The sequence below is a fragment of the Marmota marmota genome, unplaced genomic scaffold, assembly GCF_001458135.2.
Source record: "Marmota marmota marmota unplaced genomic scaffold, marMar, whole genome shotgun sequence".
Taxonomy (NCBI): domain Eukaryota; kingdom Metazoa; phylum Chordata; class Mammalia; order Rodentia; family Sciuridae; genus Marmota; species Marmota marmota.
In genome coordinates, this window is record NW_025999961.1 from 2,558,377 (window position 1) to 2,585,323 (window position 26,947).

Consider the following 26,947-nt stretch of genomic DNA (forward strand, 5'->3'; position numbering starts at 1 on the left):
TGGTTTTGGTTATTGTTTTTCATTTCTTCCTCGTGTAGTGTTTTGCTCAAGATGCTTTGCAATGCTGGTTTTCTGGCTGCAAATTCTTTTAACTTTTGTTTATCATGAAAGATTTTTATTTTGTTGTCGTACCTGAAGGTTAATTTTGCTGGATACAGAATTCTTGGTTGGCATCCATTGTCTTTCAGTGTTTGAGATACGTTGTTCCAGGATCTTCTCGCTTTCAGCGTCTGTGATGAAAAATCCGTTGTTAACCTTATTGGTTTACCCCTGAATGTAATCTGCCTCCTTTCTCTTGTAGCTTTTAATATTTTCTCTTTTTTCTGTATATTGGATATATATATGGGAGCGGTAGTCGGGAGTTCCGCGCCGCGGGTCCCACGCCACTCCTGATTCTCTTGGTCTGGCTATCGCACTCACGGGAGAGCTGGAGGGGCCCTTAAGTTTTCCCTGCTGTGTGGAGAGGGAAGGCTAGGGGATTACACACCTGTCGCCGCTGGTTTCAATGAAGTTATCTCCTCCGCCGCATTCTGGTGAGGTCAGTTCTCTGCCCTGGTGGTATCCCATGCAAATGGCGACAGTTCGTTTCCCTTTGCCGGGTGACCAATGCAACAGGTGGGTCCTGACTGGCTCTCCCAAGCCCCGTTTCAATCCTGTGGCCACTGCCTATGAAGGCTCGGTTGGTATTAACCTCCGTAGTTTCAGAAGGGCCGACCAGTTGTTTCAGCGGGATCATTTCGTGCTGAGTCACAGCAGTTTGTCTGCAAGAAGCAGGCGAACGGGAGCTTGAATTCAGCCGATCCGGGCTCGGAGTGTGTTCCTCATTCAGTTTTAGTTGATGATACCTTTTTGGTATTCAAACTTTCATGACCACGACTTCTAATAAGATACAGATATTATATTAGTACCGTACATATATTAGTGTTGTATGTACCTCAGTACAGTACTATATGGAAATGAAAATATAAGGAGCCATCCTTATTATGTACCGTACACTATTGCTATTTTCTGTTGTATTCTAGTTTTTTTAAATGGTTGAGACTCACTGAATTGATTTTATAGCCTGATAATAATCTATAATTGGAAAAACATGGAAAAGGGATGTTTTTAGATGAGTAGCTGCTGAGTTTGTTCTGCGTGTAACTTTATGATTCTTGACCCTAGTTCAGTCCCAGCATGCCTGTGAAATAAGAAATAGTGAAACATTTATCAGTTGGTGCCTTTCAACAGACTGGGCCATGCTCCCTTGGTATAACTCATCAGAATCTGGGGTATGGACTTGGATCATAGTGCAAAACTGCCCACAGATGATCCTGACAGTCTTTGGGGTGTTTACCCACCACTCTTCTCTTTGGGGTGGATAGATTTGTAGAAGACCTGTTTTCTCCTCAGTTTTCATAACATCTAAATATACTTTGTGGCTTTGCAATTTATTTTTAAAATAAATTAAGTAGCTTTCTAACAAAAATGAAAATAGTAATCACTAAAATAAAAGTCAGTTTACTGTAAAAATAGGCTCATTTAAAAAGATTAAGGCTTTTGGGGTTGTGACTCAGCGGTAGAGCGCTCGCTGGGGACGTGCAAGGCCCTGGGTTCAATCCTCAGTACCACATAAAAATAAATAAAAGTATTGTGTCCAGTTACAACTAAAAAATAAATATTAAAAAAATAAATAAAATATTAAGGCTTTTAATGACTATTAAATTTGGGGGGATTACTTTTCTCCTTCCACAGGAAAAGGCTCTGTTAGCTATAGTAGTAGAAAAGATGAGTCTTACTTATGGACATATTTAATTAAGATCAGGGAAAGTAAATTTAGTGTTAGCAGAATAGTTGAAATTCTTTTTTCTTGTACTGTGAGCCCTTGCATTATGTGTAGTTAAGTTATGATACTCCATACTATATTGGTGATATTAACCCCATGAAGTTACAAAATGAATAAACTGATAATAAATAGAGTAAGTTATATAGTTTATGATTATGTTTCCAAACTTTTCATCAACTGATATGCATGAAATATACAATAATGTGCATCAAAATTCTGGAAGAACCTATGACTTTCATATAAGGTATTTATGATAAATGTGTTTCTTTTATAATTAACAAAATAAAGACATTTATTTTGAAAAAATAACCATCAGAGGTGAAGTTGTTCTATTAATGTACATACTCATACATTCTTTTCATGTTTTTATTCCTACTTTAGGTTGCTTCAGAGAACTTTGTGCTTTGTGCTGGGTGCTACATATCCGTGATAAATTATCCTATAGTTGTAGGCAATATCAGAAAGCAAGAGAAAATGTGATGGGAGAAAAGGTATTTGCCAGTAGAAGAGTAAGAAAAATGAACAAACATTACTTGGGAAATTATTCTTTAATGGAAGATTTTATTCTTTGAAATAAACTTTTTTTTTTTTTTAATTCACTCTGGTCTATTCATCTAAAGTGAAGAGACAATTATCTTTTGAATATCTCTTTAGGACTTTGAAGAGGAGTTTGATTCCTGTATGGTGGAGCATTGTCTCAGTGCACTGGAATGGGCTTATAGAATGCTACCTTTCTCTCGGTTTTTTAATATTGAAGAACTTATTCAGGATATAATTTTGAGCCTTATTGGAGAATTGCCACCAATCAGAAAGGTGATGTGATTGTAGGTGAAAATAAACTTAAATCTGAATTAGAGACTTTGAAGAATTTTTATTTTGTTTAATAAAATTAATGTTCCCTATGTCTGGCCTATTTTACTTAGCATAATATCCTCCATACTCAGAGACAAATATTATATCATCTCACTGTGTAAAACCTAAAAAATTCGAATTAATGGAAGCAGAGAGTAGTAGAACAGGTTGTCAGGGTTGGGGTTGTGGTGGAAATGGGCAAATGTTGGTTATAGGGTCCAAACTTTCATTTATATGAGGAATAAGTTTTGGATACCCAATGTGCAGCCATAGTGACTGTAGTTAATGATTCTGTATTATTTACCTGAAATTGGATAAGAGAGATTGTAAGTGTCTTTACCACCATCTCCTACACAATGATAACTATGTCTGGTTAATTAATTTGTCTGGGGTAATCAGTACAGAGTGTATATGTATATCAAATCATCATGATTATAATCCCAGTTATTTGGGATCTTAGAGTAGTTTTGATTTGCATTTCTGTCTCAAAAGAAAAGGACTGGAGATGTAGTTTAGAGATAGACTGCTTGCCTAGCATGCACAAGGCCATGGGTCCAATCTCTAGTACTGCAAAATAAATAAATAAACAGACAAACAAATAAATAAATAAAATTGGACACTATCACATTGTGCAATTGAATGTACACAATTTTTGTTTATTAAATATTTTAAAATTTAAAAAATAAAAAAGACAAAGCTGATGCTGAACTTTCATTAGCAAGCTCATGCTTAAGAGAGGATTTGACCTGACATCAAAAAGTTAGTAATAAATATGCATTTATGTTTGAGTTGAAATGTTTGAGGAATGAAAAGGAAAAAATAAGAATGATGTTGCTCAAAGAAATTTCAAAAATTTTTTTCTTAAGGTGGCAGAAATATTTGTGAACGCATTTCCCAATCCTGAGGAAATAAGAGTTCCTTTAAGAGAAAAGTATCACTGTCTTCGACAGAGACTCAGACACTGTGTTGTAAAAGGTATTTGTTATTTCTTAGATATCTAATAGATAAATGGCTAGAGATGCTCCCTCTTGTTTGAAAGCATTCATTTTCTGTTGTTTGTGTGGGTCTGTGCATTTTTGTCTTTCCTTTCTGAGAAGATAGCCACACTTCCTCTCGGCAGAACTAATTGTCTTGCTTTGGAGCCAGACAGAGCTACTTTAGATCATGGCTCTGTCAGTCATTAACTGTGTGACCTTTGATCAGCATATAGTGCTTTGTAAACTAGTGTTTATATACTGTGTAAATAGTATAGACACACACACACACACACACTCTCTCTCTCTCTCTCTACTGAAAAGTAGTATTCTTTCATTCCATTTGTGGTTATTTTATATTATATATTCAAGATGACCTTGTGGATTTTTTTAAAATTATAGCAAAATATATATTATTGTTTTAACTTTTTTTTTTTTTTTTTTGGCAGTGTTGAGATAGATCCCAGGACCTCATACATGCTAAGTGTGTGCTCTAAACTGAGCTACACTAGTGGCCATATAATTATTGTTGTTATTATTTTTTTGAGGTGCTTTGAATTAAACCCAGCAAGTTGTCCTTGCTAGGCAAGTGCTCTACCACTGAGCTCCTTTTCCAATCCTTTATTTCATGACAGGGTCTTGCTATTGCTGAGGCTGGCCTTGAACTTGTGATGCTCCTGCCTCAGCCTCCCAAATAGCTGTGATTACCACACTGAGCCCAGCTGGAAGTTTTTATTTTTATTATTTTTTAAAATTTATATATGACAGCGAAATGCATTAAAATTCTTATTACACATATAGACCACAGTTTTTCATATCTCTGGTTGTATAAAAAGTATATTCACACCAATTTGTGTTTTTATACATATACTTTGGATAATGATGACCATCACATTCTATCATCATTTCTAACCTTCCTCCTTCCCCTCCTGCCCCTCTGCTCTATCTAGAGTTTGTCTATTCCTCCCATGTTTCCCCTCCCTACCCTACTATGAATCAGCCTCCTTGGATCAGAGAAAACATTCAGCATTTGCATTTTGGGGATTGGCTAACTTCACTTAGCATTATCTCTTCCAATCCACCATTTGCCTGCACCATGATTTTATTTTATTTTTTATTGCTGAGTAATATTCCATTGTGTATAAATGCCACATTTTTTTTTTTGTTGATTCATCTATAGAAAGGCATCTAGGTTGGTTCTACAATTTAGCTATTGTGAATTGTGCTTCTATAAACCTTGATGTGACTATGTCCCTGTAGTATGCTGTTTTTAAGTCCTTTGGGTATACACCAAGGAGAGGGAGAGCTGAGTCAAATGGTGGTTCCATTCCCAATTTTGCAATGAATCTTCATACTGCTTTACAGCAATGGATGAGTGTTCCTTTTTCCCCATATCCTTGCCAACACTTATTGTTGTTTGTCTTCATAATAGCTGCCATTCTGACTGGAGTGAGATGAAATCTTAGAGTAGTTTTGATTTGCATTTCTCTAATTGCTAGTGATGATGAACATTTTTCCATGTATTTGTTGATTGATTGTATATCATCTTCTGTGAAGTGTATGTTCAGGTCCTTGGCCCATTTGTTGATTGGGTTATTTGTTTTCTCGGTGCTTAGCTTTTTGAGTTCTTTATATACCCTAGAGATTAGTGCCCTATCTGATGTGGGAGGGGTAAAAATTTCTCCCAAGATGTAGGCTTTTTATTCACCTCACAGATTGTTTCTTTTGCTGAGAGAAAACTTTTTAGTTTGATTCCATCCCATTTATTGATTCTTTATTTTAATTCTTATGCCAAAGGAGTCTTATTAAGGAAATTGGGGCCTAATCCCACATGACGAAGATTAGGGCCTACTTTTTCTTCTATTAGATGCAAAGTTTCTGGTTTTATTCCTAGGTCCTTGATCCATTTTGAGTTGAGTTTTGTGCTTGGTGAGAGTTAGGGATTTAATTTCATTTTGTTGCATATGGATTTCCATTTTTCCCAGCACCATTTATTAAAGAAGCTATCTTTTCTCTAATGCATGTTTTTGGTGCCTTTGTCTAATATAAGATAATTGTAATTTTATGGGTTAATCTCTGTGTCCTCTATTCTGTACCATTGGTCTACCAGTCTGTTTTGGTGCCAATACCATGCTGTTTTTGTTACTATTGCTCTATAGTATAGTTTAAGGTCTGGTATGGTGATGTCACTGCTTCATTCTTCCTGCTAAGGATTGCTTTAGCTATTTTGGATCTCTTATTTTTCCAGATGAATTTCATGACTACTTTTTCTATGAGGAATGCCACTGGGATTTTGATTGGAATTGCATTAAATCTGTACACTCCGGTTGGAAATTTTTAAAGAATTCATATTACTGTCATTTTTTTTAGTATTTATTTTTTCTTTGTAATTTAACAGAATACCTTCATTTTGTTTGTTTATTTTTATGTGGTGCTGAGGATTGAACCCAGGGCCTCACACATGCTAGGCGAGCACTTTATCACTGAGCCACAACTCCAGCCCCAACTGTCATTTTTTAGAACTACAATCATCAAGTCTAGTTATGTCCTGTGATCATACATTATTGTCTCATGATCATACATAATGTCCTATGATCATACATTATTACATTAACAAACTTGCTTTTGTGATTTGTATTTTTAATATATATTTTGCTATCTTCTAAAATGTCCTGTTTATATATTAATAAAAATGCTTAAAATTTTTTTCTAAAAAAATTTCTACAGGTAGCCTTGAAAAACTTTCCTTTCAATTATTTTTTACTACTTGCAGTATGAAAGGTGTCCTTATTATTTTGGATAAAATTATACTCATTTTCTCTTATTCTCCACTCTATGGAAATAGAAAATAATATTAGTTATTTTTTTTAATAATTATTGATTTGATTTTTGAAATAGACTTTCCAGTGAATACTGAAGAAAACATAATGTGTAAGAATATGGAAATAAGCCTTAGCTGTTATTTAGGTTCCATGTCTCCAAGAGGGACCAGAATTGGGTTTCCATATATCGTGTTGAAATAATTTAATGAACCACAAGCCCCTTTCTTCTTTTCTTTCTAGGTCCCCAGACTGAGGAAATGATGTCTGTTGTCATGCATTCTATCCATAAAGTGAGGGTAAAAGCTCTAAAACGTGTGCGGAGAAATATAGGTTCTTTTGAGATGAATGTATGGGAACCAACTGAAGAAGAAAAACCAGATGAGACTGTGGGTTTGGATAGGTTTTCTCTGGGGACTAGCCTGAGCAGAAGCACCCTCACAGAACTGGGAAATTCTATGATCCATAGTGAAGGAGATACAGCCGATACATTCTCTGAAGCTTTGTTGGCTGAAGAAAAAACTAGGATACCTTTCTGTCAAAGGTACAACTAAGATTTCTTAGTAACCATTCACTTCCTTTGGAAAATAATTTAAAAAAATAATTCAAAGCACTTCTGGTGCCATTTTGCATAAGGGATACCCAACCCTTAACACTGTGATTGGGTTAACCATATTATTTTTAAGGGTTTCCATGGTAGTACTTGAATATTCATTTTTTTTTCCTTCCACATTTTTTTATTGGTATATTGTACTTGTACATAATGATGGGTTTTGTGGTGTGTATTCATGCATGCACACAATTTAACAGTATAAAATTTGGCCAATATCACTCCCCAACACTTACCTCAATCCTCCCCTCTACCCTCCTCTCCTACCATACCCCGACGATCCCTTTCCTCTGTGGATCTGCTTTGATTTTGCATATTTATTTTTGAAACTTATTCATCAATTGTTGGTAAATTCTTGCTTTTATTATCTAAACCCATGTCACTGTGATTTAAGCCAATTTTTCTTTTATGTTTCTAATAACTGCAGTACAGTTTTTTTTCCCTTGTGACTTAAAGACTATATAATCAACAATAATTTTGCTTAAGTGAAATTATTACATCTACTCCAAATGTGTGCTTAAACTGTATCTAATGGCATTTTAAATGGTGTGCTTGTTTCACAAAACAGTTATCATTAAATGTTAGCACAGGCATCCCCTAAAAGCTGCTTACTGTGTATTCTCAGAAAAAGTGTGTTAGTTTCAACCTCATCAAGAGACCTTAAGTATCTGTTCTGCCCTAAGGACAGTGTTGAAAAAGAAATTTTATAGTAATTATTGTTGGCAGCTAAGGTGCTTGCCTAATGGGTTTCATGGCAGCTGGAAGTGTTTAGAAAAAGTTCCCAACTTTTCTGTGGTAAAATAAAAAAGAGCAGTCTCGCTTTTGCATATGGTATGTGTAAGGGGGCTGAAAGGAGCAGCCACAAGAAAGAACTTGTGGTTTTTATTGATTTTGTATTCTTAAATTCTGGATAAAATTTAGAGGACCATATTTTACACCCAGAAAAAGTATTCTTGTTTTTTATAGTTAAATTTCTGTCAGTATATTTTAATATCTTTAAACACAAGATTTCCCTCTGATATTAGTGTGTTGTATTTGTTGAGCCTATAGAATGTTTTTAGAGATCATTTTAGTCTCCTTCCACATTTGAAACAGTAATTGAGGCACAAAAATGTTGCATGACTTAATCAGTACAGATATTTTGTATGTCAATTCTGAGATCAGTTTTAGTAATTCAGTGATCATTAATTATGTCTTTTTCAATTTTTTTTCTGTAGAAACTCCCCAGATAACATGGAATTAACACTGATTCATAAGCCCAGTGATAGAAAGAAAATATGTAATCAGAGCAAAAACCCTAAAAGGAAAGAAGATCACGAAAAGCTATCACAAAGTACACTTCCTATAATAGGTATTTGGGAATTTGAGCGTGATGATGATGAATATATTAAATTCCTTGATCTTTTCTTGAGTTACGTTCTTGAAAGAGACCTTCTCAGTTCCAGAGATCCTGGCATTCCATTTTTAACTAGCTTTTCTGTACAACTTAGAGAACATGAGCTTAATTCTTTACTTTTTGATGTACATACAACATTAAAACGACGTCAGGGCAAAACTAAAAGCCAGAATGTGTTTAGAGCTGGCTCTTGCTTTGTAGTTGCTCCTGAGTCACCTGAATCTGGAAAAGCTTCCTCTGTAAGTGATGGATATGCCATAACTTTAGAAAACCACGCACTTTCGACTTCAGAACTTGTTAGTCATGGGATGAGACCTTTTTTAGAGAACCCTTTGCATGAAATCAGTAAAGATGAAGGAAAGAGTGGATTGTTTGGTTTAAAAAAAAAGTCAATTTACAGAATTCAAGATGGTAATCGAGAGAAACCTCTGAACCAGAGACCATCAAACTATAGTTTTTGGTCTTCCAAGACCACTATAACTAGAAGACACAGTTTCAAAGCAGTTCAGTGCAATGATATTAACCCTCAGGAAGATCTCCCTTTGACAGTAAAGAATGCATTTGGCAGTATAGGAAGACTGTTGGAGTGGATGATAAGGTGGTCTGATCGAAGACTGCTCTGTGATTCTGGTATCACTCGGTCACCCTGTGAGTACAGTCCAGTAATTCGTGTGAAGACTTCTGCAGCTGCCATTCTTACCTCTTTATGGCTTTTGGAGCAACCCTATTATTTTTCTACATCTAAGGCAAAAAATGCCATTATTAAGGTAAGGAAGTCAACTGTTTATTAGAAATAAGAACTGTAATTTTTATTAAAACTGTATATTTTCCCCTTTATTAAAGAATCAGTAATTAATGGGAAATTAATAGTAATGTTGATTATATTCTTTATTTTTTTAAGACATTGATGGACCTTTATTTTATTTGTTTATTTACATGTGGTGCTTGCGAATCAAAACCAGTGCCTCACACATGCTAGGCAAGTGCTTTGCCATTGAGATACAATCCTAGCTCCTAATTATATTCTTTATCACTCAATTTTTTTCTTCCAGTAATTTTTAAAAAAAATATTTATTTTTTAGTTATAGGTGAACACAACATCTTCATTTTTTTTATTGTTATGTGGTGCTGAGGATCGAACCCAGTGCCCCATGCATGGTAGGTGAGCACTCTACCTCTGAGCCACAACCCCAGCCCCAACTACCAGTAATTCTTTTAATTCTTAAACATAATTAGTGTTTGGGGGTGTAACTCACACTTGCCTAGCATGTGTGAGGCCCTGGGTTCCATCCTCAGCACTACAATAATGATAATGGTGGTGGTGAGGGTACAAGTGCTTTCATAGAGGCTGTAGGTTTTGAAGTGTATGTGTTTGTGAAAAATAAAAAAAGATGAATAACTTTAAGTGATATTACAAATGCCATAACACTTATATTATTTCTCTTTTAAGTGTCAGCCTTTGGTTCAGATGAAGGACTAGGTATTGACCCATTTATTATTATTGATGCTTCATTAAATGCAACAGGGAATCTTTTTATTTGTAGTCTCAGGCCAGAAGAGTGCGAAGAACCTCACCTGGAAAGGTAGGTGTTTTGTCAGTAGAGATGTGCTGTTCTTTGTTTTCTCTGGTCAGTAGCAAGTGCCTTCATTCTAAAATAGTTTATTCTGGTTCAAGGGTAAGGAAGTCAACTGTATAAGAGTTTCTGTAGAAACTCCCCAGATCCATGCAATCACCCAGAATTTGTATTATTTTATTTTTTGTTTATATGGGTGTTTTCTTTCCTTCTTTTTTTATTTTTGTTTTTGAGATCAGTTGTTCTCCTAAGGTACACAATTTAATTATTTGGTGCTATGATTATGTGTTATCTTTGAAACTTGCGTTTTCTAGTTAATATATGCATAAATTCCTAGGTGCCTGTATTTTCGTGCAATGTATCTTTTTTTTTTTTTTTGGTTCCTGGGATTGAACCCAGGGGTGCTTAAACACTGAGCCACATCCCCAGCCCTACTTTATATTTTATTTAGAAACAGAGTCTTGCTTGGTTGTTAAGGCTGAGGCTGGCTTTGAACTCAAAATCTTTCTGCCTCAGCCTCCCAAACTTCTGGGATTACGGGCATGTACCACCACTCCTGGCCACTGGGTCATAACTACTGAATGTCTTTATTTTTTTAAAATAGTCTGCCATTCATTCATTCATTCATTCTGCTACTGGGAAATTGAATCCAGGGGTACTTTATCACTTAGCTCTATCCCCAGTCCTTTTTTGTATTTTGTTTTGGGACAGGGTATAAGTTGCTGAGACTGGATTACAGGATTACAGGTGTTTACCACAACACCTAGCTAAATGTCTTTATAATTGCAAAGAAAGTGAAACTAGAGTATTCAATTTTTCATTGCCATTGTTTGGTGACCTGAAAATAATTAAGATACACTTTAAGAATTTCGAAGTTTATTTCTTTGGTATACTATGTAAGAAGTCATGTGTGCTTTTTCCAGGTGGAATAAAGACTTGGTCATTGCTTCAGTAACAAATATTGAGTTGTAAAACTGCAATAAATACTTGATAAATGAATAAGAGAATTGATCAGGAGAAGTTTATAGAAAGTATGAATAATTTAAATATAAAAATTAAGGGATCACTAATGAAAACAAAATGCTATAAATGGTTTGTTTCAGGAGCTAGAGAATCATAGTAAGTCTCAGATTGGATGCAGTATGGAGAGGAGGAGGAGCAAAACTGATGCTGGCTGTTTAGCTGTAGTAGCAACTCAAGGTGGAACTGAGGAAAGAGATGATCAGAATGAATTCTGTCAAAGTATCTTGAAGTAAGTTGCTCCTTGTGCTCTTCTTTTCAATAGAGGTTGACTGGTTTGTTAGTTTGGGGCTTAAAGGGAGGAATTGAACCGTTAAAAGTTAAAGAAATGAGCATTTTCTTTGAACTAGAAGAATAGAAATGAGCTTTCTGATATACTTCAACAATTAATTGCAAATTATGTTTTATCCCTGTTGGTCTGGCTTTTTTAGAAAGGAGCTAATTCATCTTGACAGATCCAGTTATTAGTTTATTGACCATTCAGAGGGAGTTGAATTAATCCAATTGTCAGTTTTTTATATGAAATAATAATAATATATCTGAATACTGTGTTAGCTTCCTGTAACAAAGTACCTGGGAAAAGGTTTGCAGGGTACAGTGTCACATACCTGTAATTTAGTGGCTTGGGAGGCTAAGACAGGAGGATTGAGAGTTCAAAGCCAGCCTCAGCAATTACGAGGTTCTAAGCAACTCAGTGAGACCCTGTCTCTAATTAAATTACGAAAACAGGGCTAGGGATGTGGCTCAGTGGTTGAGTGCCCCTGAGTTCAATCACTAGTACCAAAAAAAAAAAAAAGAGAGAGAGAGAGAGAGAGAGAAAAGGTTTGCCATGTGAACCTTTATTATAGCAAATATCAAGGCAAAAGCTCTTACAGCATGAAGATTCCTTTGTGAAAAAAGGCAATTTTAGATAAGTTGAAGTTATTCTAGTCTTTTAAGTAAATGAAAACTAGAATATTCAGCTATTTGTTGATCAATTTTTTGCTGAGCTATGTACCAGAAATGTAAAAATTAGAAAAAAAGACTCGATAAAGATGAAAATGAAGTTTATAGTTGTTTAAAAAAGCATGGAGTCAAGTGGAAGCATGCTCTTTGTCCCCAAGAATGAGTTGTAACTTAGTTGCTGCATTTTTTTCAGTGGAAAGCTGACTGAAGCAGAAAATCCTAAAGTAAAAGAAGTCAATGATGAGATTATTTCCATCAGTCATAATTCTGAAAAAGAATTTATAGATACCAGTGAGAATCTTTTAGAAGTAGAAACATTTACACAGGATGAAATGGATATGCATATGTCAGACTGTGAAGGTCAGTTATATAGATCATCATTTTCTTTCACTTTATTAATTTGAAATTAATAGGTGATACCTGAAATTATAGTTTTATATCTAAGTCAGTATGTTTACAATAGCCCAGAAATAAAAAGAGAATGTTCTTTATGAAATGTTGAGTGTATTTGTAACCTTAGGTTTTTATTTATTTATTTATTTATTTTTAAAGAGAGAGTGAGAGAGGGAGACAGGGAGGGAGAGAGAGAGAGAGAGAGAATTTTTTAAATATTTTTTTAAAATTTTTTAGTTATCGGCAGACACAACATCTTTGTTTGTATGTGGTGCTGAGGATCGAACCCAGGTCGCATGCATGCCGGCGAGTGCGCTACCGCTTGAGCCACATCCCCAGCCCAGCCTTAGGTTTTTAATAAAACCAAAAACACATAAGGCATTTTTTTGTTAGTAGCTTTTACAATTATTGGGCCTCTTGTCCTACCTGTTTAATAATGACAGGCCTCTTAATTCCTGTGAATTGACCCCATGAAACAGATGTCATCAAAGCAGAAACTCTGAGAGCTTTACATATGGAAAGGAGCTCTCCTAGGGCTCATCGGGGATTTACCTGATGAAGAGTCTAAGTGTTTTTTTTTTTTTAAGAGAGAGAGAGAATTTTTAATATTTATTTTTTAGTTTTCGGCAGACACAATATCTTTGTATGTGGTGCCGACCATCCAACCCGGGCCTCATGCATGCGAGGCGAGCGCGCTACTGCTTGAGCCACATCCCCAGCCCAAGTCTAAGTGTTTTTTAAAAAATATTTTGTTAAGGTAGAAAATGTTTCCTGTAATATTCCTGAAACCCTTAAATAAGTCAAACGATTATTTTTCAAAAGGCAAATTTTCTTTTCCTTTAATTTTCTTCTAGAAGAATCTGTTGGAGGTCTCAAAAGTCCCAATATTGCCATTTACATGCCAGCTTTACCACAGCAATTGGAAGAGGTAAATCAAGAGTGGATAAAATGATCTAACTTCTGTCTAGAGTTTAAATTATATCTAAGGGTTTTTATCCACTATTACAAAATATATCAAAGCAAAGCTATTATCTTTTACATCTGCACTATTGAGCTAAGAATAGAGCCATGCCTTGCAGAATTTTTCTTTCACTAAAATTTTACTAGTACATGTCCAATAATTTTAGGCAATGACTCTCTTTTCATAAACTGCTTCAGCAAATTAATCAAGAGTGGTGAAAATGTTCGTAATTTATGAAGTATAATTCAGTATAGGATGTAGTTTGTAATACTATATGCACTTTCTATATTAATTTGTTTTCTCAAAATTCTATATACATTGAACATCTAGGTGGAAGATAGAGTGTTCCAATTAATGTAACAATTCTTTTAGAAAAGAGTGGTCTTTTTTGATTTTTGTGGTTGTTTTCACAGATTAATTAATAATCATGCAGTGATGAGTGTATGTAACTTATATTGTGTTAGTCTACTCAAAATTATCATGTCTTTGTACCTGAATATGCTCAGTAGCTCAGAATGATAGCCAAAGGCAGTTCATATGGTCTAAGGATCTGGTCAGAGCAGTCCTGGGAGTACATGTTAGTATTTGATTTTCCCTTGCTTTTAAACTGTTGTTACTCTGGGCAAGTAGCTAATGTGAAACTCAAAATACCCATCCCAGGAAATTCCTATATGTTTTACCTCTTTTCATTTTGGGTACTATTTTTACAGCATCTGACAGAAGAGGTTTTGTGTCCAAGGGAAGAACCATGGGAGGCAAATATGAAAGAAAAATCAGTTGAACAGAAAGGGTAAGGGGAAGATAGTATGAAATGACTTCACTGGCTTCTCAGTGAAGCTGCAGCTTTTTTTTTTTTCCTCTGAAGTTGTACTATGTATTTTATGGTGTTATTATATTTCTAATGAAATTGGTAACTTCAGTTTATAGCTAGAGTAAACAATGGTTTTTGGTAAATGTTACATTTTCAAGTTGTGCTAGAGTGGAATAAATAATAATATCGAAAATACCTTTTCTTCTCTATCACTGTCAGTCTTATCAAAATAAAATATAACTGTAAATAGAACAGTGTATGTTCATCTGCCAATTAGCGAACCACCTTTCCATGTTTATGGAATCAAAGAGCCCTTATGCATCATGATTACACATGATCTTTCCCCATTAGCCCTGCAGTAGAGCTACAAGGAGCACATGCTCTGCTGGCTGGCTTGTTACTGTTTCAGAAAGAGCTGAGGGGCAGTTGTAGAAATGAGTGTTAGAATTTTAGGATTACCTTGAATATGAGAGGCAACATAATTAGATTTTCTTTTTTTAGTATACAAATTTTGTTTAGTTCTACTGTGAACAATTGACAAAAAGATTTTTCCCCCCCTCAGGGGTGGGGTTCGATACTCAAGGTCTTGCACATGCTTTACCACTGACCTCTGCCTCCAGCCCCCCAAATTATACATTTAACGTGATGTGCCTTTATGAGATACATCTATTTGTAAAAACTAGTCTTTACGGTTTCATACATGACAACAATTTCTTTTTTTTTAAGATATTTATTTTACATTTATGTGGTGCTGAGGATTGAACCTAATGCCTCATGCACGCTACCACTGAGCCACAACCCCAACCCCAACAACAATTTCTTCAGTGTTCTTAAGCAAAGTGTTTACCTGTTCCATAAGAGAAATTTGGGTCCCAGCCAACCTCATGTCCCTCATTTTAGGTTCTGTTGTTTTTGTTGCTGAGCAATCAACATTGTTTAAGTTAAGTCATATAGAAATATTTTTTTGCTTTTGTTTGAATCTATTTCTAATCGCTATGGAGACAGATGTAAGTAGATTATGATTATGAGCCAAACATTACAGAGTGTTAGAGGATGTTTAGACTCTTAGATGGCTAATCATTAGATCACCTGTATCTTAGATAATGTAAACAATATCTTCCTTCCTAATCACTTATTAACTTTTATTTATAGTATGACTGAAGCCTTTTCAAATCCTGAACATGCTGTTTCTCACTCGTTTTGTATAGATACAAATTCAGAAATTTCTAGGTAAGAATTTTTGTCTACTACTTTAAAAATGATCATGTTGTACAAGTAAGTAAGAGGATGAATTGATGCCTACTGTACCAGTTTGAAATAACTGCTAAATGTTGGCTAAAACTATGAAAATAATAAATGAACACACCATGCAATATTGAAAGAGTAACATAACACAAATGTTTGACATCTTAGTTAATTATTCAAAGATTTTTTCTTTACCTGTTGTTAAGGACATACAGGGATACTTTTTTCCCAGAAAAAAAGTAGTGGATATATTATTGAAAGATGTAATTGTTGCTATTTTCAGCTTCTGACTTCTAATATCATTTGAAATACTTTTAATTCTCTTTTGATGAACAGAGTGCTTTCTGTTTAGAAATCGTGTATAATTAGGAGGAAAACATAGCATGGCTTTACTTTACAAAATTTTTACATAATTAGAATTGGTCTTCTTGTTAGTTGTTGAAAACAAATCCCAGTAGTTTTTTAAAAATAGTCATATATGGCATGATGGTTATTTTTCGTGAATGTTCCATATTAAAAAAAATGTTCCATATAAAAAAATTAATGTTCCATATAAAAAAAAGTTTTGTTACTGAGCATGTTAGATGCCCAATAAGAGGCAGATATTAGCTGAAAGGGATTGACTGTAAACCCAAATAAATCTAAGTGCATTTTAGTATGTTGTTTTCTTTTTGGAAACAGTGACTAATTTATTTGAATATAAACATCTGTTCCTTTAGTTTATGAAATTTATTTGCTTAGAAAACATTGGCTACTTGCTATTTTTAAGGAATTGATCCCCAACAATCATTTTATTTCAAAAAACAAAAAATTGCTGGATGCAGTGGTTTAAACCTGTAATCCTAGTAGCTGGGGAGGCTGAGGCAGGAGGATCACAATTTCAAGGCCAGCCACATCAACTTAGTGAAGCCCTGAGTAACTCAGCAAGACACTGACTCAAAAAAAATAAAAAGTGTCGGGGGTTGTGGCTTAGTGGTAGAGTGCCACAGGGTTCAATCCCCAGTACCAAATAAATAAATAAATAAATAAATAACAAAACCAAAGAACTAGATTTGATCTTTAATTTTATTTTTAAATAAATGTTTTTATTAGTGTTTATTTTTTTTATTTAGAAAAAGGAAAAAAAGAAGTTTTATTGCTTTGCTAGCAAAGGAGAAACACAGGGAACTCCTGTCCTAGAGGTTGTGATTCTCTCCATCATGGGGAACAAGAGGGTTTTTGAAGTGATGATTCAATGGCTACATTCCAGGTGTTCCCTGTCCAGAGTTGTAATTGTTAGAGTTTGTTTTAAATGGGACCTGATTTATTTGGAAATGTTCACCACACTGTTGTTTCATATTGAATGGTGATCAGCAGCTGCTTGCTTTGTTGATCTCAGAATTAAACATTTTTTAACCTATTCTTTCCTTAGTTTTCTTTAATCTGAATCATTAATTTTAGTCAAAAATCTTATTCCTGGGCTGGGGATGTGGCTCAAGCGGTAGCGTGCTCGCCTGGCATGCTTGTGGCCCGGGTTCGATCCTCAGCACCACATACAAACAAAGATGTTGTGTCCGCCGATAACTAAAAAAAAAAATAAAAAATATTAAAAAAAAAAAAAATCTTATTCCTAAGCCAAATTATGAAGTCTGTATAGTTAATCAGAATGATCATATGTCTCAAACTCAGATACCTGCATGGACCTATGCTGGACTTTCCTGTGCTGTAGCAGCATTGGGAGGGACCATCATTGACTGTGACAGTACATGTCCCTGATACAGGCATTTAGATGAAAAATGATAGGTACTGCAGAGATCCTAAAAACTGCCAAAATAACCCCTAAATTTGAAAAAAACGTGGGGTCTAAATATTGATGTTACAGATTTTTTAAATTAATTTGCATTTTTAAAAATTTAAATGTTTCCATATAGTGTACAGATTTCTGCATTTAAAGGTAAATCTCCTTCATTTCTGCCCCTGGTATCAACTGGAGTCAATGTTGCTTCAGAAACACCTGTTCCATCACCTGGGACAACCCAGAGAAGTGAACACAGGGCTCCATTACCAGATTCTTCAGATTCTGTTAGACAAATGCTCCAAGATGAAATGTTTAAATTAGTTCAGGTGAGCATATCTCTACAAAAGTAAGTAGATCTACAAATGATTGTATATGGTTTAAAGTTAATAAACTTCCAGAAATGAATTTCTCACTGGTGTGCTGCTCTCTGCTGTTTTCTTTCTTGAAAACTTGTTCAGAACACACCCATTCTAGGAATCCTTATTTATTCTCACCCTCCTCCATTGAACCACTCCTTTATGATCTCTGGATGGGTTTGTGAACTGGTTCATAGGTTTATGCATTGTCTCAGGTTTCATTGGTGATTTAGTGTTTATGTTCCCGTACTTTTTTGTACCCTTTTTTAAAAAAAAATCTCTCCTGGCCCTGCCTCCCAGTCTGCATTTATGAGTCTTGACAGATGCCAAGGCAAAAGTGTGACAAAGAATATTCAGGTGGTTATTGTTGATTCCTTAGATTCTTTTCATTATGTTTTAAGCTATCTCTTTAATTCTGTTTTGTTGTAGCTGCAACAGATCAATTTCATTAGTTTAATGCAAATAGTAGGATCATCTTTTGCTAACCTCCCAGATGTGCATCAACTTCTACAGCAGACTCAGATTGAACGTTTGGGAACAAGCCAGGTTTCAAACCCTACAGGAGGGAGTGATGATGTTGAAGTCAACAGAAGTAGGAATCTTAGTCAGAAAATTTTCGTTAAACCACAGTCCATGGGAGAGTACACCAGGGAGCCTGTCAAGAATAACTCACATGGCCATGAAGAAATTATCCATTCTGATCAAAATAATAATGGAAATCTTCAGGTAATGCCAATAAAAATACCATTAATGTTCTAGTAGTCTGATCATTGTTCTTTTGGTATTTGAGCAAATTAATCTTTTTTTTTTTTTTTTTACTGATAAGCAGGTGTTTAATGATACATTGCTCTTCACAACGATGACTACAGAGACTTTTAAAAACTAATTTAGGAATTTACAACCAGGCATCACAGATCTGAAATAAACTGGTTTCTTACCACAACTACCTTGTAAACACTGCAACCTTTCTTCTCTTCAAAATGACCCTAATATCACATGGAAACGGTTAATGGGGAAACCAGAAACCTAGATTTATGAGCAAAACTATAAACAAAAGGGAAATATAGCAATTCAGTGGTTTGGTAAAAGCAGAGAATCCAGTGCTCTTCACTGTGCTGCTTTGCTCTTCTTACTCTTGCTCTTTTTATCTCTTCTTCAGCCCTTCCATGTTAGCTCCAGTAGGCTTGAGTAAGCCATCTGAAACTTATTCACTTCTTTGGAGCTCACCGCTGTGATGGTCTTCTTTTTCCCATCCATTGCTCTCAACAGACACTTCTTGTCTGAGGGCTCAACACCCTCCACAGAACCCTTCTCAGTGTAGGTTTAGTTCGACCATCATACTTCTTCAAGGTGATGTACATGCTGCCCGACAGCTGACACTTTTGGAAGAGCCTAGGCAGCTCCCTGAGGAACTGCTGGCTCTCCAGGAGCACCATCACAGTACTGCTGGACCCTTCCGGTCAACATCAGCCCCCTGAGCAAATTAATTTCTTAATAATTTTCTTAACATTCCACCCCTCAAAATATGTTTAAAATCATTTACAAAATATGGAGTTTGTAATATTCTAAACTTACATTATATCTTTTTTTTTTTTCCTTTCCAGAATGTTCCCCATGGGAATGTATCTTCATGTCAAGTAGATGGCCAATCTCAGAAGATAGGACTCACCCCAGCATCTCAAAGCTTAGCACCCCCTTCAGTTTCTCTAACTCCTGCTGGAAATACTCCCTTCCATCTTTTGTCCACGCCTTCTAATGTCTGGAAGACACCTAGACTTATTCCACCTGCCAAAACGTCCAGTCCTGATTCTGGCTTTCCTTTGCTTCAGTTTGAGCATAAACATGAATTCAAGCCCCTTTCTTTACAAGCAGAAAGAGTACCACACATTCCCTTTCGGCCTCTGGCCCAGCCAAGAGAGGCTTGGGGGTTATCCGGTGGCTTCCAGCCTCCTGTACCACAGGGAAAAATACCCGCTACCTCAGGATCCCACTCATACTCAAGCCACTGCAGTACTGAAACCATAAACAAAGCAACTGAGCAGAAGAAATGGGCAGAAAGTGTAATTACAGACATTCCTATGAATGTGAACTTCAGTCAGTATATTGGAGAAGAAAACTTGACATCTCAACAGGACTCTGTAATATTAATAAAGCCAGAAAAACTCTATGATGCTAAGCAAGGGTCCCTTAAGATATCTCCTGAGAATTCCTTTGGACTTCCATTGTTGCACCTGCAATTTAAGTCTCCTTATATATTTTCATCAGCCACAAGAGCATCAATTACAGTTCCCCCAAGACATACTAGAACTGTAGCAGAAGAAAGAAAATACCCACAACTGTCATTATTGCAATCATGTTTGTCCTCGGAAAATATGGTAATTAATTTTTGTGCAGTGATACAAGGGCAGGATCCTACATTTTTTGTAACATGAATTCTATAAGTTCATCGAAAACTCTAAATAATGCTTTTGGGTTTTTCGTATTTTAATGTCATATAACAGAAATTTCAGGTTTAAAATAATAAGTGTATTTTAGAGATATTAGGCCTTTTTTCTTTATCAGTATATCAGAATTTAATAGAATCTTTCATAGTTATTTCTTCTCAGAGAAGAAATAAAAAATATAATTATTAGGTGTTCTTGTTTGCATGTGGGTGTGTGCATGTGTAGAGAGCAAGAGTGAGCCAGTGAGATTGCTAACAATTGCGATATGACTCTCTTCAAATCTGTTATAGGTTAAAGTTAAGTCAACCCCGCTCTATCAGTAGCTGTGCATGTAATTAAATGGTAGCTTTGTACACCAAATCCTCTTTTAAGATATTATCTTTGATTTATGAAATACAAAATGTTTAGGTTCTAATTTTGTACATGAGTAGTACCATCTTAGGGAGAAATTCATTCTGTTGCATGCTTTAAGATTTAAAGATGATACTGGAAAGAGAAATGGCTGTTCCTTAGAAAAAATAGTTACCATGCCTCCTGAACACAATATAAAGAAGGAGGTAGAATTAAAGAAGTGGAAAAGTTGGCGTTTTGAAAATAATTAAAAAAAAATTTTATTAGAATAGTATAATGAACCCTCAAGTTCCCATCACTGTATTTAGGGATTGTCAAACTTGTTTTAAAAATTAAACTAGAGGTCTTCAGCCACATCAATGTTTATAGTAGCTCAATTCACAGTAGCCAAGCTATGGAACCAATCTAGGTGCCATACAACAGATGAATGGGTAAAGAAAATGTTGTATATATACACAATGGAATATTACTCAGTCATAAATAAAAATGAAATTATGGATGTAACTGGTGAATATCATGCTAAGTGAAATAAGCCAATCCCCAAAAACCAAAGGCTGAATGCTATCTTTGATAAGTGGATGCTAACTCATAACAAGGGAGGGTAGAGGGGAAGATTAGAAGTTCACTGGATTAGACAAGGGAATGAAGGGAAGGGAGGGAGAGGGGAATAGGAAAGACAGTAGAATGAATCAAATGTAACTTTGCTATATTTATGTATGAATATACAACCAGTGTAACTCCACATCATGCATAACCAAAAGAATGGGATCCTAATTAGAATAAATTATACTACATATGTGTATGATATGTCAAAATACACTCTGCTGTCATGTATATCTAAAAAGAATAACAACAAAATAAAAGGGTAGAAATCTTGAGGACCAGAGATATAGTGATATAGTGATACAGTGATATATTGCTCAGTGATATAGTGCTTGTCTACCTCGTGCAATTTAGTGTTGGATTTGATCCTTAACGTGTTAAAAAAAAAAAAAAAAAGACCTAATTGAAAATTTCCATTCTAAAATCTCTAATTCTTCAAAATATGAGTACTTAGCTTACCAAGTTGTTATATTTGATTTTTTCTCTTTTGCATATTTTGGTTTAATTAAACAAATTTTTTCCTCAGTTTGTCAACATATTGTATATTTGAGTTTATAAACTTTCATTATTTTGTTTCTTGTAGTGTAAGAAACCGCAGCTTATCCCACTTGAAAACCTCATTACGTTTAAACAAAGCCAGCAGAAACTAACACATCATCATTTATTGCAACAAGGGGATTCTGGTTGCCTTCAGCTTCTCAATATCAAAGTAGAACCATCTGGATTAAGACAAGGAAAGAACAGTCACAAAAGGCAAGTTCTGGGCTGGGTTGTGGCTTAGCGGTAGAGCGCTCGCCTAGCATGTGTGAAGCCCTGGGTTCAATCCTCAGCACCACAAATAAAATAAAATAAAATAAAGATATTGTGTCCATCTACAACTAAAAAATAAATATTAAAAAAAGGCAAGTTCTAATTTTTTGATGATATGTATCAATAAATTATTATTTATAAATCCATATAGTCTTTTTTTTTTTCATCTACAAGTATTTATTGATGGATCAAAGAATGCAGTTGTAATCCATGTAGTCTTAAAGATGGAAGTCCTCTGGTTCAACCTCCTGGCTTAGTACACAATTTCATATTCTGTTTCCTTGCCATGTGTCATGTTTTTTTTTTTTTAATTGGGAATTGAACTCAGGGGCACACAACCATTGAGCCACATACCCAGCCCTATTTTGTATTTTATTGAGAAACAGGGTTATTAAGTTGCTTAGTGCCTCACTTTTGCTGAGGCTGGCTTTGAACTTGCGATCTTCCTGCCTCAGCCTCCTGAGTCACTGGGATTATAGGAGTGTGCCACCACACCTGGCAAGTGTCATGTATTTTAATGTGTCTTATAATGAGGAAAATATCTCTACTGGGAGATAGTCTTATCATTTTTTTTTCTATTAGGGAATTTGTTTCTACTGTTCACAGGCTGGAGGATTCTTTTACGTGTTTTTATAACTCAATGAGTAAAAGATGCTTGTCTTTTGCAGCAAAATATTTGGTATCATGTAGTGTTCCAGGTACTATCTGATTCTTTGAGCCAGTATTTATTGTTATTGATCTTATATTCTACAGACTCTTGTAGTAAGCAGGAGTGTAGGTAATTGCTTCATGGCATTAAAAGGTGTATATGTACAAAGCAAGGCTGTAATATCTAATGAAGAGCACTTAGTGTTTTACCTGTAATGGATGTTCAAGACACGTACTGATTGATTTACTGAATCTAGAGAATACTTCTAAAATTTCACATTATCAGACTGTAAAATTTATTCCCATTGCTCTTTCCAGAAATGATTTACTCCTTCTATCCTTTCTGTGTTTTCCCTCTTCAATATAAGTCTTCTGTTTAGGTTTTGGGGACCTCTCTTCCTCCTTACTGGGATTTCACTGAGGTGACTAAATGTGCTTAGCCTTATCAGGATAGGCAAATTAATATATCTGATATGATTTCTAGTACCAGCTTCAAATCTGCAGAAAAGAGAGTTTGACAGTTAACTAAAAGGTTTAAACCTATCCTGACATCCTGTGGCCACCAAAGAATAGTCAGTTAAGTAGTAGAAGAACTAGGAATAAATACCACATATTTTTTATTTTTTTGTTTATATATATGTCTACAATCTAGCAGAATGAATGTCTTACTAATTAAATTAAATTCTATTAAATAATTTATTAACATGATTTCAATAACGATTTCTGTATAGCATGATACAAACAAAAAAACTAAATACATTTTATACCTTTTTTTTTTTTTTTAAGGGGGTTAAACCCAGGGCCACTCTACCACATACTCCACCACTGAGCTACATCCCCAGTCCTTTTACTTTTTTATTTTGAGGCAGGGCCTTACTAAATTGCTGAGGCTGGCCTCAAACTTGAGATCTTCCTGCTTCAGCTTTCTGAGACTCTAGGGTTATTGGCATGTACTGCCCACGCCTGACTTATGCTGTTTGTTTTTAACAGGCAAAAAAGACGAACTGAGAAAGAGCTGCAAGAAAAAAGATGCGAAAAACTTAGGACAAAAACAAGTGTGAGTTTCTGGCCAGAGGATTCCTTCATTAATAATGATGACTCAGAAATTGCCATGAAACTCAGAGTATAGAACAACTACTTCCCGACTTTGCATGTTCACAGAGTTTGGTGTTTCTTGTGGCTTGTCTAGTAGTGCTGGAAGCTTCAGGTTGTGATTAGGAGTCTCTTCATCATTCAGTACACAGATCCCTGCATCTGCCTATGTGATTTTTTTTTTTTTTTTTTTTTTGTACTGAAGATTGAACTCAGGGACACTTAACTACTGAGGTACATCCCCGGCCCTTTTTTGTATTTTAGAGATAGGGTCTCCCTAAGTTTCTTAGGCCCTTGCTAAGTTGCTGAGGCTGGTTTTGAACTTGTGATCCTTCTGCCTCAGCCTCCTAAGCCACTGGGATTACAGGCATATGCCACTGTACCTGGCCTTTGTGACATTCTTATGCTTGAAATAATTCTTTGCTTTTTCCTCTGTTATTTTAATGCATATGATTTGTGATTTAGGGTCTTCCTATTAGAATTTTACCACTCTTTGAGGTGCCTCTAATGTTTCCCAAACATAGATTTATTTTATTTTTTTATAACTTTGTTTTGTTTTTTTTTTAAATTATTATTATTATTATTATTATTATTAATGTGTTGCTGGGGATTGAACCCAGTTTCTTGTACATGCCAGGCAAGTACTCTGCCACTGAGCCACAACCCTGGCCAAACAAACATTTATTAGGTAACCTGTAAGTCAGATCTTTGTAAACATTCTTTCAAAATTTGGTGACTATTTAGCTACTTGGGTAACAACAGATTAAATAAACAGAAGTTCATTCATGTGGATTTTTTAAAGATATGCTTTTTCAGTAAGTCCTTGTTTTAGTAGCTGTTTCGCTACTGTGTCTGTCTAAAGGATCCAACCAGCACAATTGTAGAGAAGGAAAAATTTATTTGAGGGCTCATGGTTTCAGAAGTCTTAGTCCATAGAAGGCAGGTTCCATTCCTAGGGGCTCAAGGTGAGGCTGAGCACCATGGTGGAAGAGTATGGCAAAGGGAAGCAGCTCACATGGTGATCAGATAGCAGAGAGAGAGATTCCACTCTCCAGATACACAATATATACCCCATAGCCCCACCACCAATGAACCACTTTCTCTAGCCACACCCCACTTACCTCCAGTTAACCACTCACTTAATCCCATCAGGGATTAAGTGAATAGGTTAAGGCTGTAACCCAATCATTTCTCCACCAAAACTTGCATTGTCTCACACATAAGCTTTTGGGGGACACCAAATCTAAACCATAATAGTCCTCAGGAGCATGTTTAGAGGCATTTCATGAAAATGTTTGTTGTGTCCATGAAAGATTTTGACAGGATTGGGATTCTATTAGAGTATTGAAATTAATATGCAGTGGATAATTGCACATACTGTGTTAGTCAGCTATACCTTGTGACGAAAATACCTGAAAAGTTTATTTTGTCTCATGACTTCAGTCTATGGTTAGCCAGCTCCATTACTCTGGGCATGAGGTTTAACCAAGCATCATATTGTAAGGGTGTGATGAGGAAAGCTGGTCAACTTATGGTATCCAGAAAGCAAAGGGAGGAGACAGAGACAAGATGTAGTCCTCAAGGGCATACCCCCAGGGACCTGTTTCCTCCAGTCACACCCCATCTGCCTATAGTTACTACCCAGAAGTCCATTCAAATTATGAATTCATCAAATGGATTAATCCACTGATGAGATTACATCCCTCAAGATCCAATCATTTCACCTCTGAATGTTGCTATATTGCCTAACACATGAACTTTGGGAGATATTTCAGATCCAAACCATACCAGTAACTTAGTAACTTTGTGTTAAATTGGTAATTCTGTTTTTTAATTTCTTGGCTTGTGAATTTCGTGAACTCATTTGTAGAGTTAACTTTTACAGAGTAAATAACTTGATAGAATAAGTAATTATGCCTAGAATGATAAAAATTGAACCTGTACTTAAGAATTTAACATTTTACAGTTATATTTTTTTTCCCAAAATAAGTATCTTGTAGTTAATCATAAATTGGTACTTGGAAATTCATTTAGGAACAAGAACATCATGTTTCTCAGCCTTTGGATGATTTCAGCATTCCTCTTGGTATGTATATGCATGATTAATATAATGTTTAAGTTTAGAGTTAAAATCAGCTTTTTAGAAATAGATATAATATAAAAAAAGAGAATAAATTCTTTTCATGTTGTCTTTGACAAGATGCATTGTGTTTGTTGATATCCAATAGAGCAACAGGTGACTACCTGTGCCCTGAAGGCCACATCTAGACTATGCTTAAGCTTGTTCTTGTAATCAGGTTTTATTGAGCATAGCCATGCCCATTAGTTTATGCCTTGTCTGTTATTGCTTTTAGCTGCAGCAGGATAGCATAGATGCCGCAGAGACCATGTAGCCCACAGACCCTAAAATATTTACTATTTGGCTCTATACAGATTTCCAACCCCTGCTGTAGGGTCATGTAATCAATTAGGATCTCAAAAATGAGGTAAAAAGCATGAAAGGAATTTATGAAAGAATATGCCTAGGATTTAATTCAACATAGAAATATGAGTACTTTAAAAATAGAGAAATCAGTTCAGAAAAAGAACTCACTTATAAATAGTAAATTATTAGTTTTTCTTAAACTGGACAGTTTATTTCTTGCCCCTTGAATGCATGTATTCCCTACATCTTTCTTCTCAGCAATTCATTTGTTCACTCCTGTGCTCATAGGGCCATTCAGTCATTACTTCAGTCATTACTTCAGCTTCTACATTTTTTTTTTTGATGTTGCTCAAATACATACACAGTCTCTCATCTTTCTTTTCTACTTTTATCTTATTAACATGTACGAATTTTAAATTGGCATCTTCCTGACAGTGATATCACCATTCCAAGGCTTCTGCCTTGCATCAGGCCTCCTTTTAGCCGCCTTGTAACTGACCTGCTCAGCTTCAGTCTTGCACTTCCTAACCCCTCTATAGTTCTTTCCCACTCATATTAAAACAATTTTTTCATTTGTGTGTGTGTGTGTGTTTTTTTTGTACAGGGGGCCTAGCACATGCTAAGCAGGTGCAATTAACTTGTATTTACATACTAGTATTAAGGTAAACATTTTCCCCATGTCCCTAGATGTTCTTGTACAATGTTATTTTTATTTTTTGGTACCAGAGATTGAATTACTCAGGGGCACTTAACCACTGAGCCATATCCCCAGTCCTTTTGTGAATTTTATTTAGAGACAGGGTCTCACTGAGTTACTTAGGGCATCCCTAAGTTGTTGAGGCTGGCTTTGAACTCAAGATCCTCCTGCCTCAGCCTCCTGAGCCACTGGGATTACAGGCATGGGTGACCACACCTGGCTAAAATATTATTTTTTTTCTTTTGCATTAGTTTTAGTTGTAGATGGACACAATAACCTTTGTTTTATTTTTATGTGGTGCTAAGGATCGAACCCAGTG

General features: G+C 35.4%; 1 protein-coding gene and 1 pseudogene across 8 annotated transcripts in view; one reads left to right on the forward strand and one right to left on the reverse strand.

Annotated features, from left to right (window-relative positions):
- The window catches only part of Cplane1 (ciliogenesis and planar polarity effector complex subunit 1), a 150,240-nt gene that overhangs the window by 43,794 nt on the left and 79,499 nt on the right, over positions 1-26,947 (forward strand). For 7 of the 8 annotated variants that reach the window (XR_007347469.1, XR_007347470.1, XM_048802882.1 and 4 more), the window contains exons 22-38: positions 2,207-2,316; positions 2,480-2,638; positions 3,544-3,652; positions 6,714-7,014; positions 8,298-9,243; positions 10,021-10,059; positions 11,154-11,302; positions 12,209-12,375; positions 13,263-13,336; positions 14,080-14,159; positions 15,333-15,410; positions 17,336-17,528; positions 17,988-18,284; positions 19,163-19,933; positions 21,540-21,709; positions 23,405-23,471; positions 25,541-25,592. Coding sequence is in view for 6 of the 8 variants with exons in the window: in XM_048802882.1 (XP_048658839.1) it covers positions 2,207-2,316; positions 2,480-2,638; positions 3,544-3,652; positions 6,714-7,014; positions 8,298-9,243; positions 10,021-10,059; positions 11,154-11,302; positions 12,209-12,375; positions 13,263-13,336; positions 14,080-14,159; positions 15,333-15,410; positions 17,336-17,528; positions 17,988-18,284; positions 19,163-19,933; positions 21,540-21,709; positions 23,405-23,471; positions 25,541-25,592 (3,762 nt within the window). In the remaining 2 variants the exon portion in view is untranslated. The remainder of the gene's footprint in view (positions 1-2,206; positions 2,317-2,479; positions 2,639-3,543; positions 3,653-6,713; positions 7,015-8,297; positions 9,244-10,020; positions 10,060-11,153; positions 11,303-12,208; positions 12,376-13,262; positions 13,337-14,079; positions 14,160-15,332; positions 15,411-17,335; positions 17,529-17,987; positions 18,285-19,162; positions 19,934-21,539; positions 21,710-23,404; positions 23,472-25,540; positions 25,593-26,947) is intronic. The other variant, XM_048802886.1, reaches the window with a different exon arrangement.
- On the reverse strand, positions 18,601-19,140 carry LOC107151111 (annotated as a pseudogene).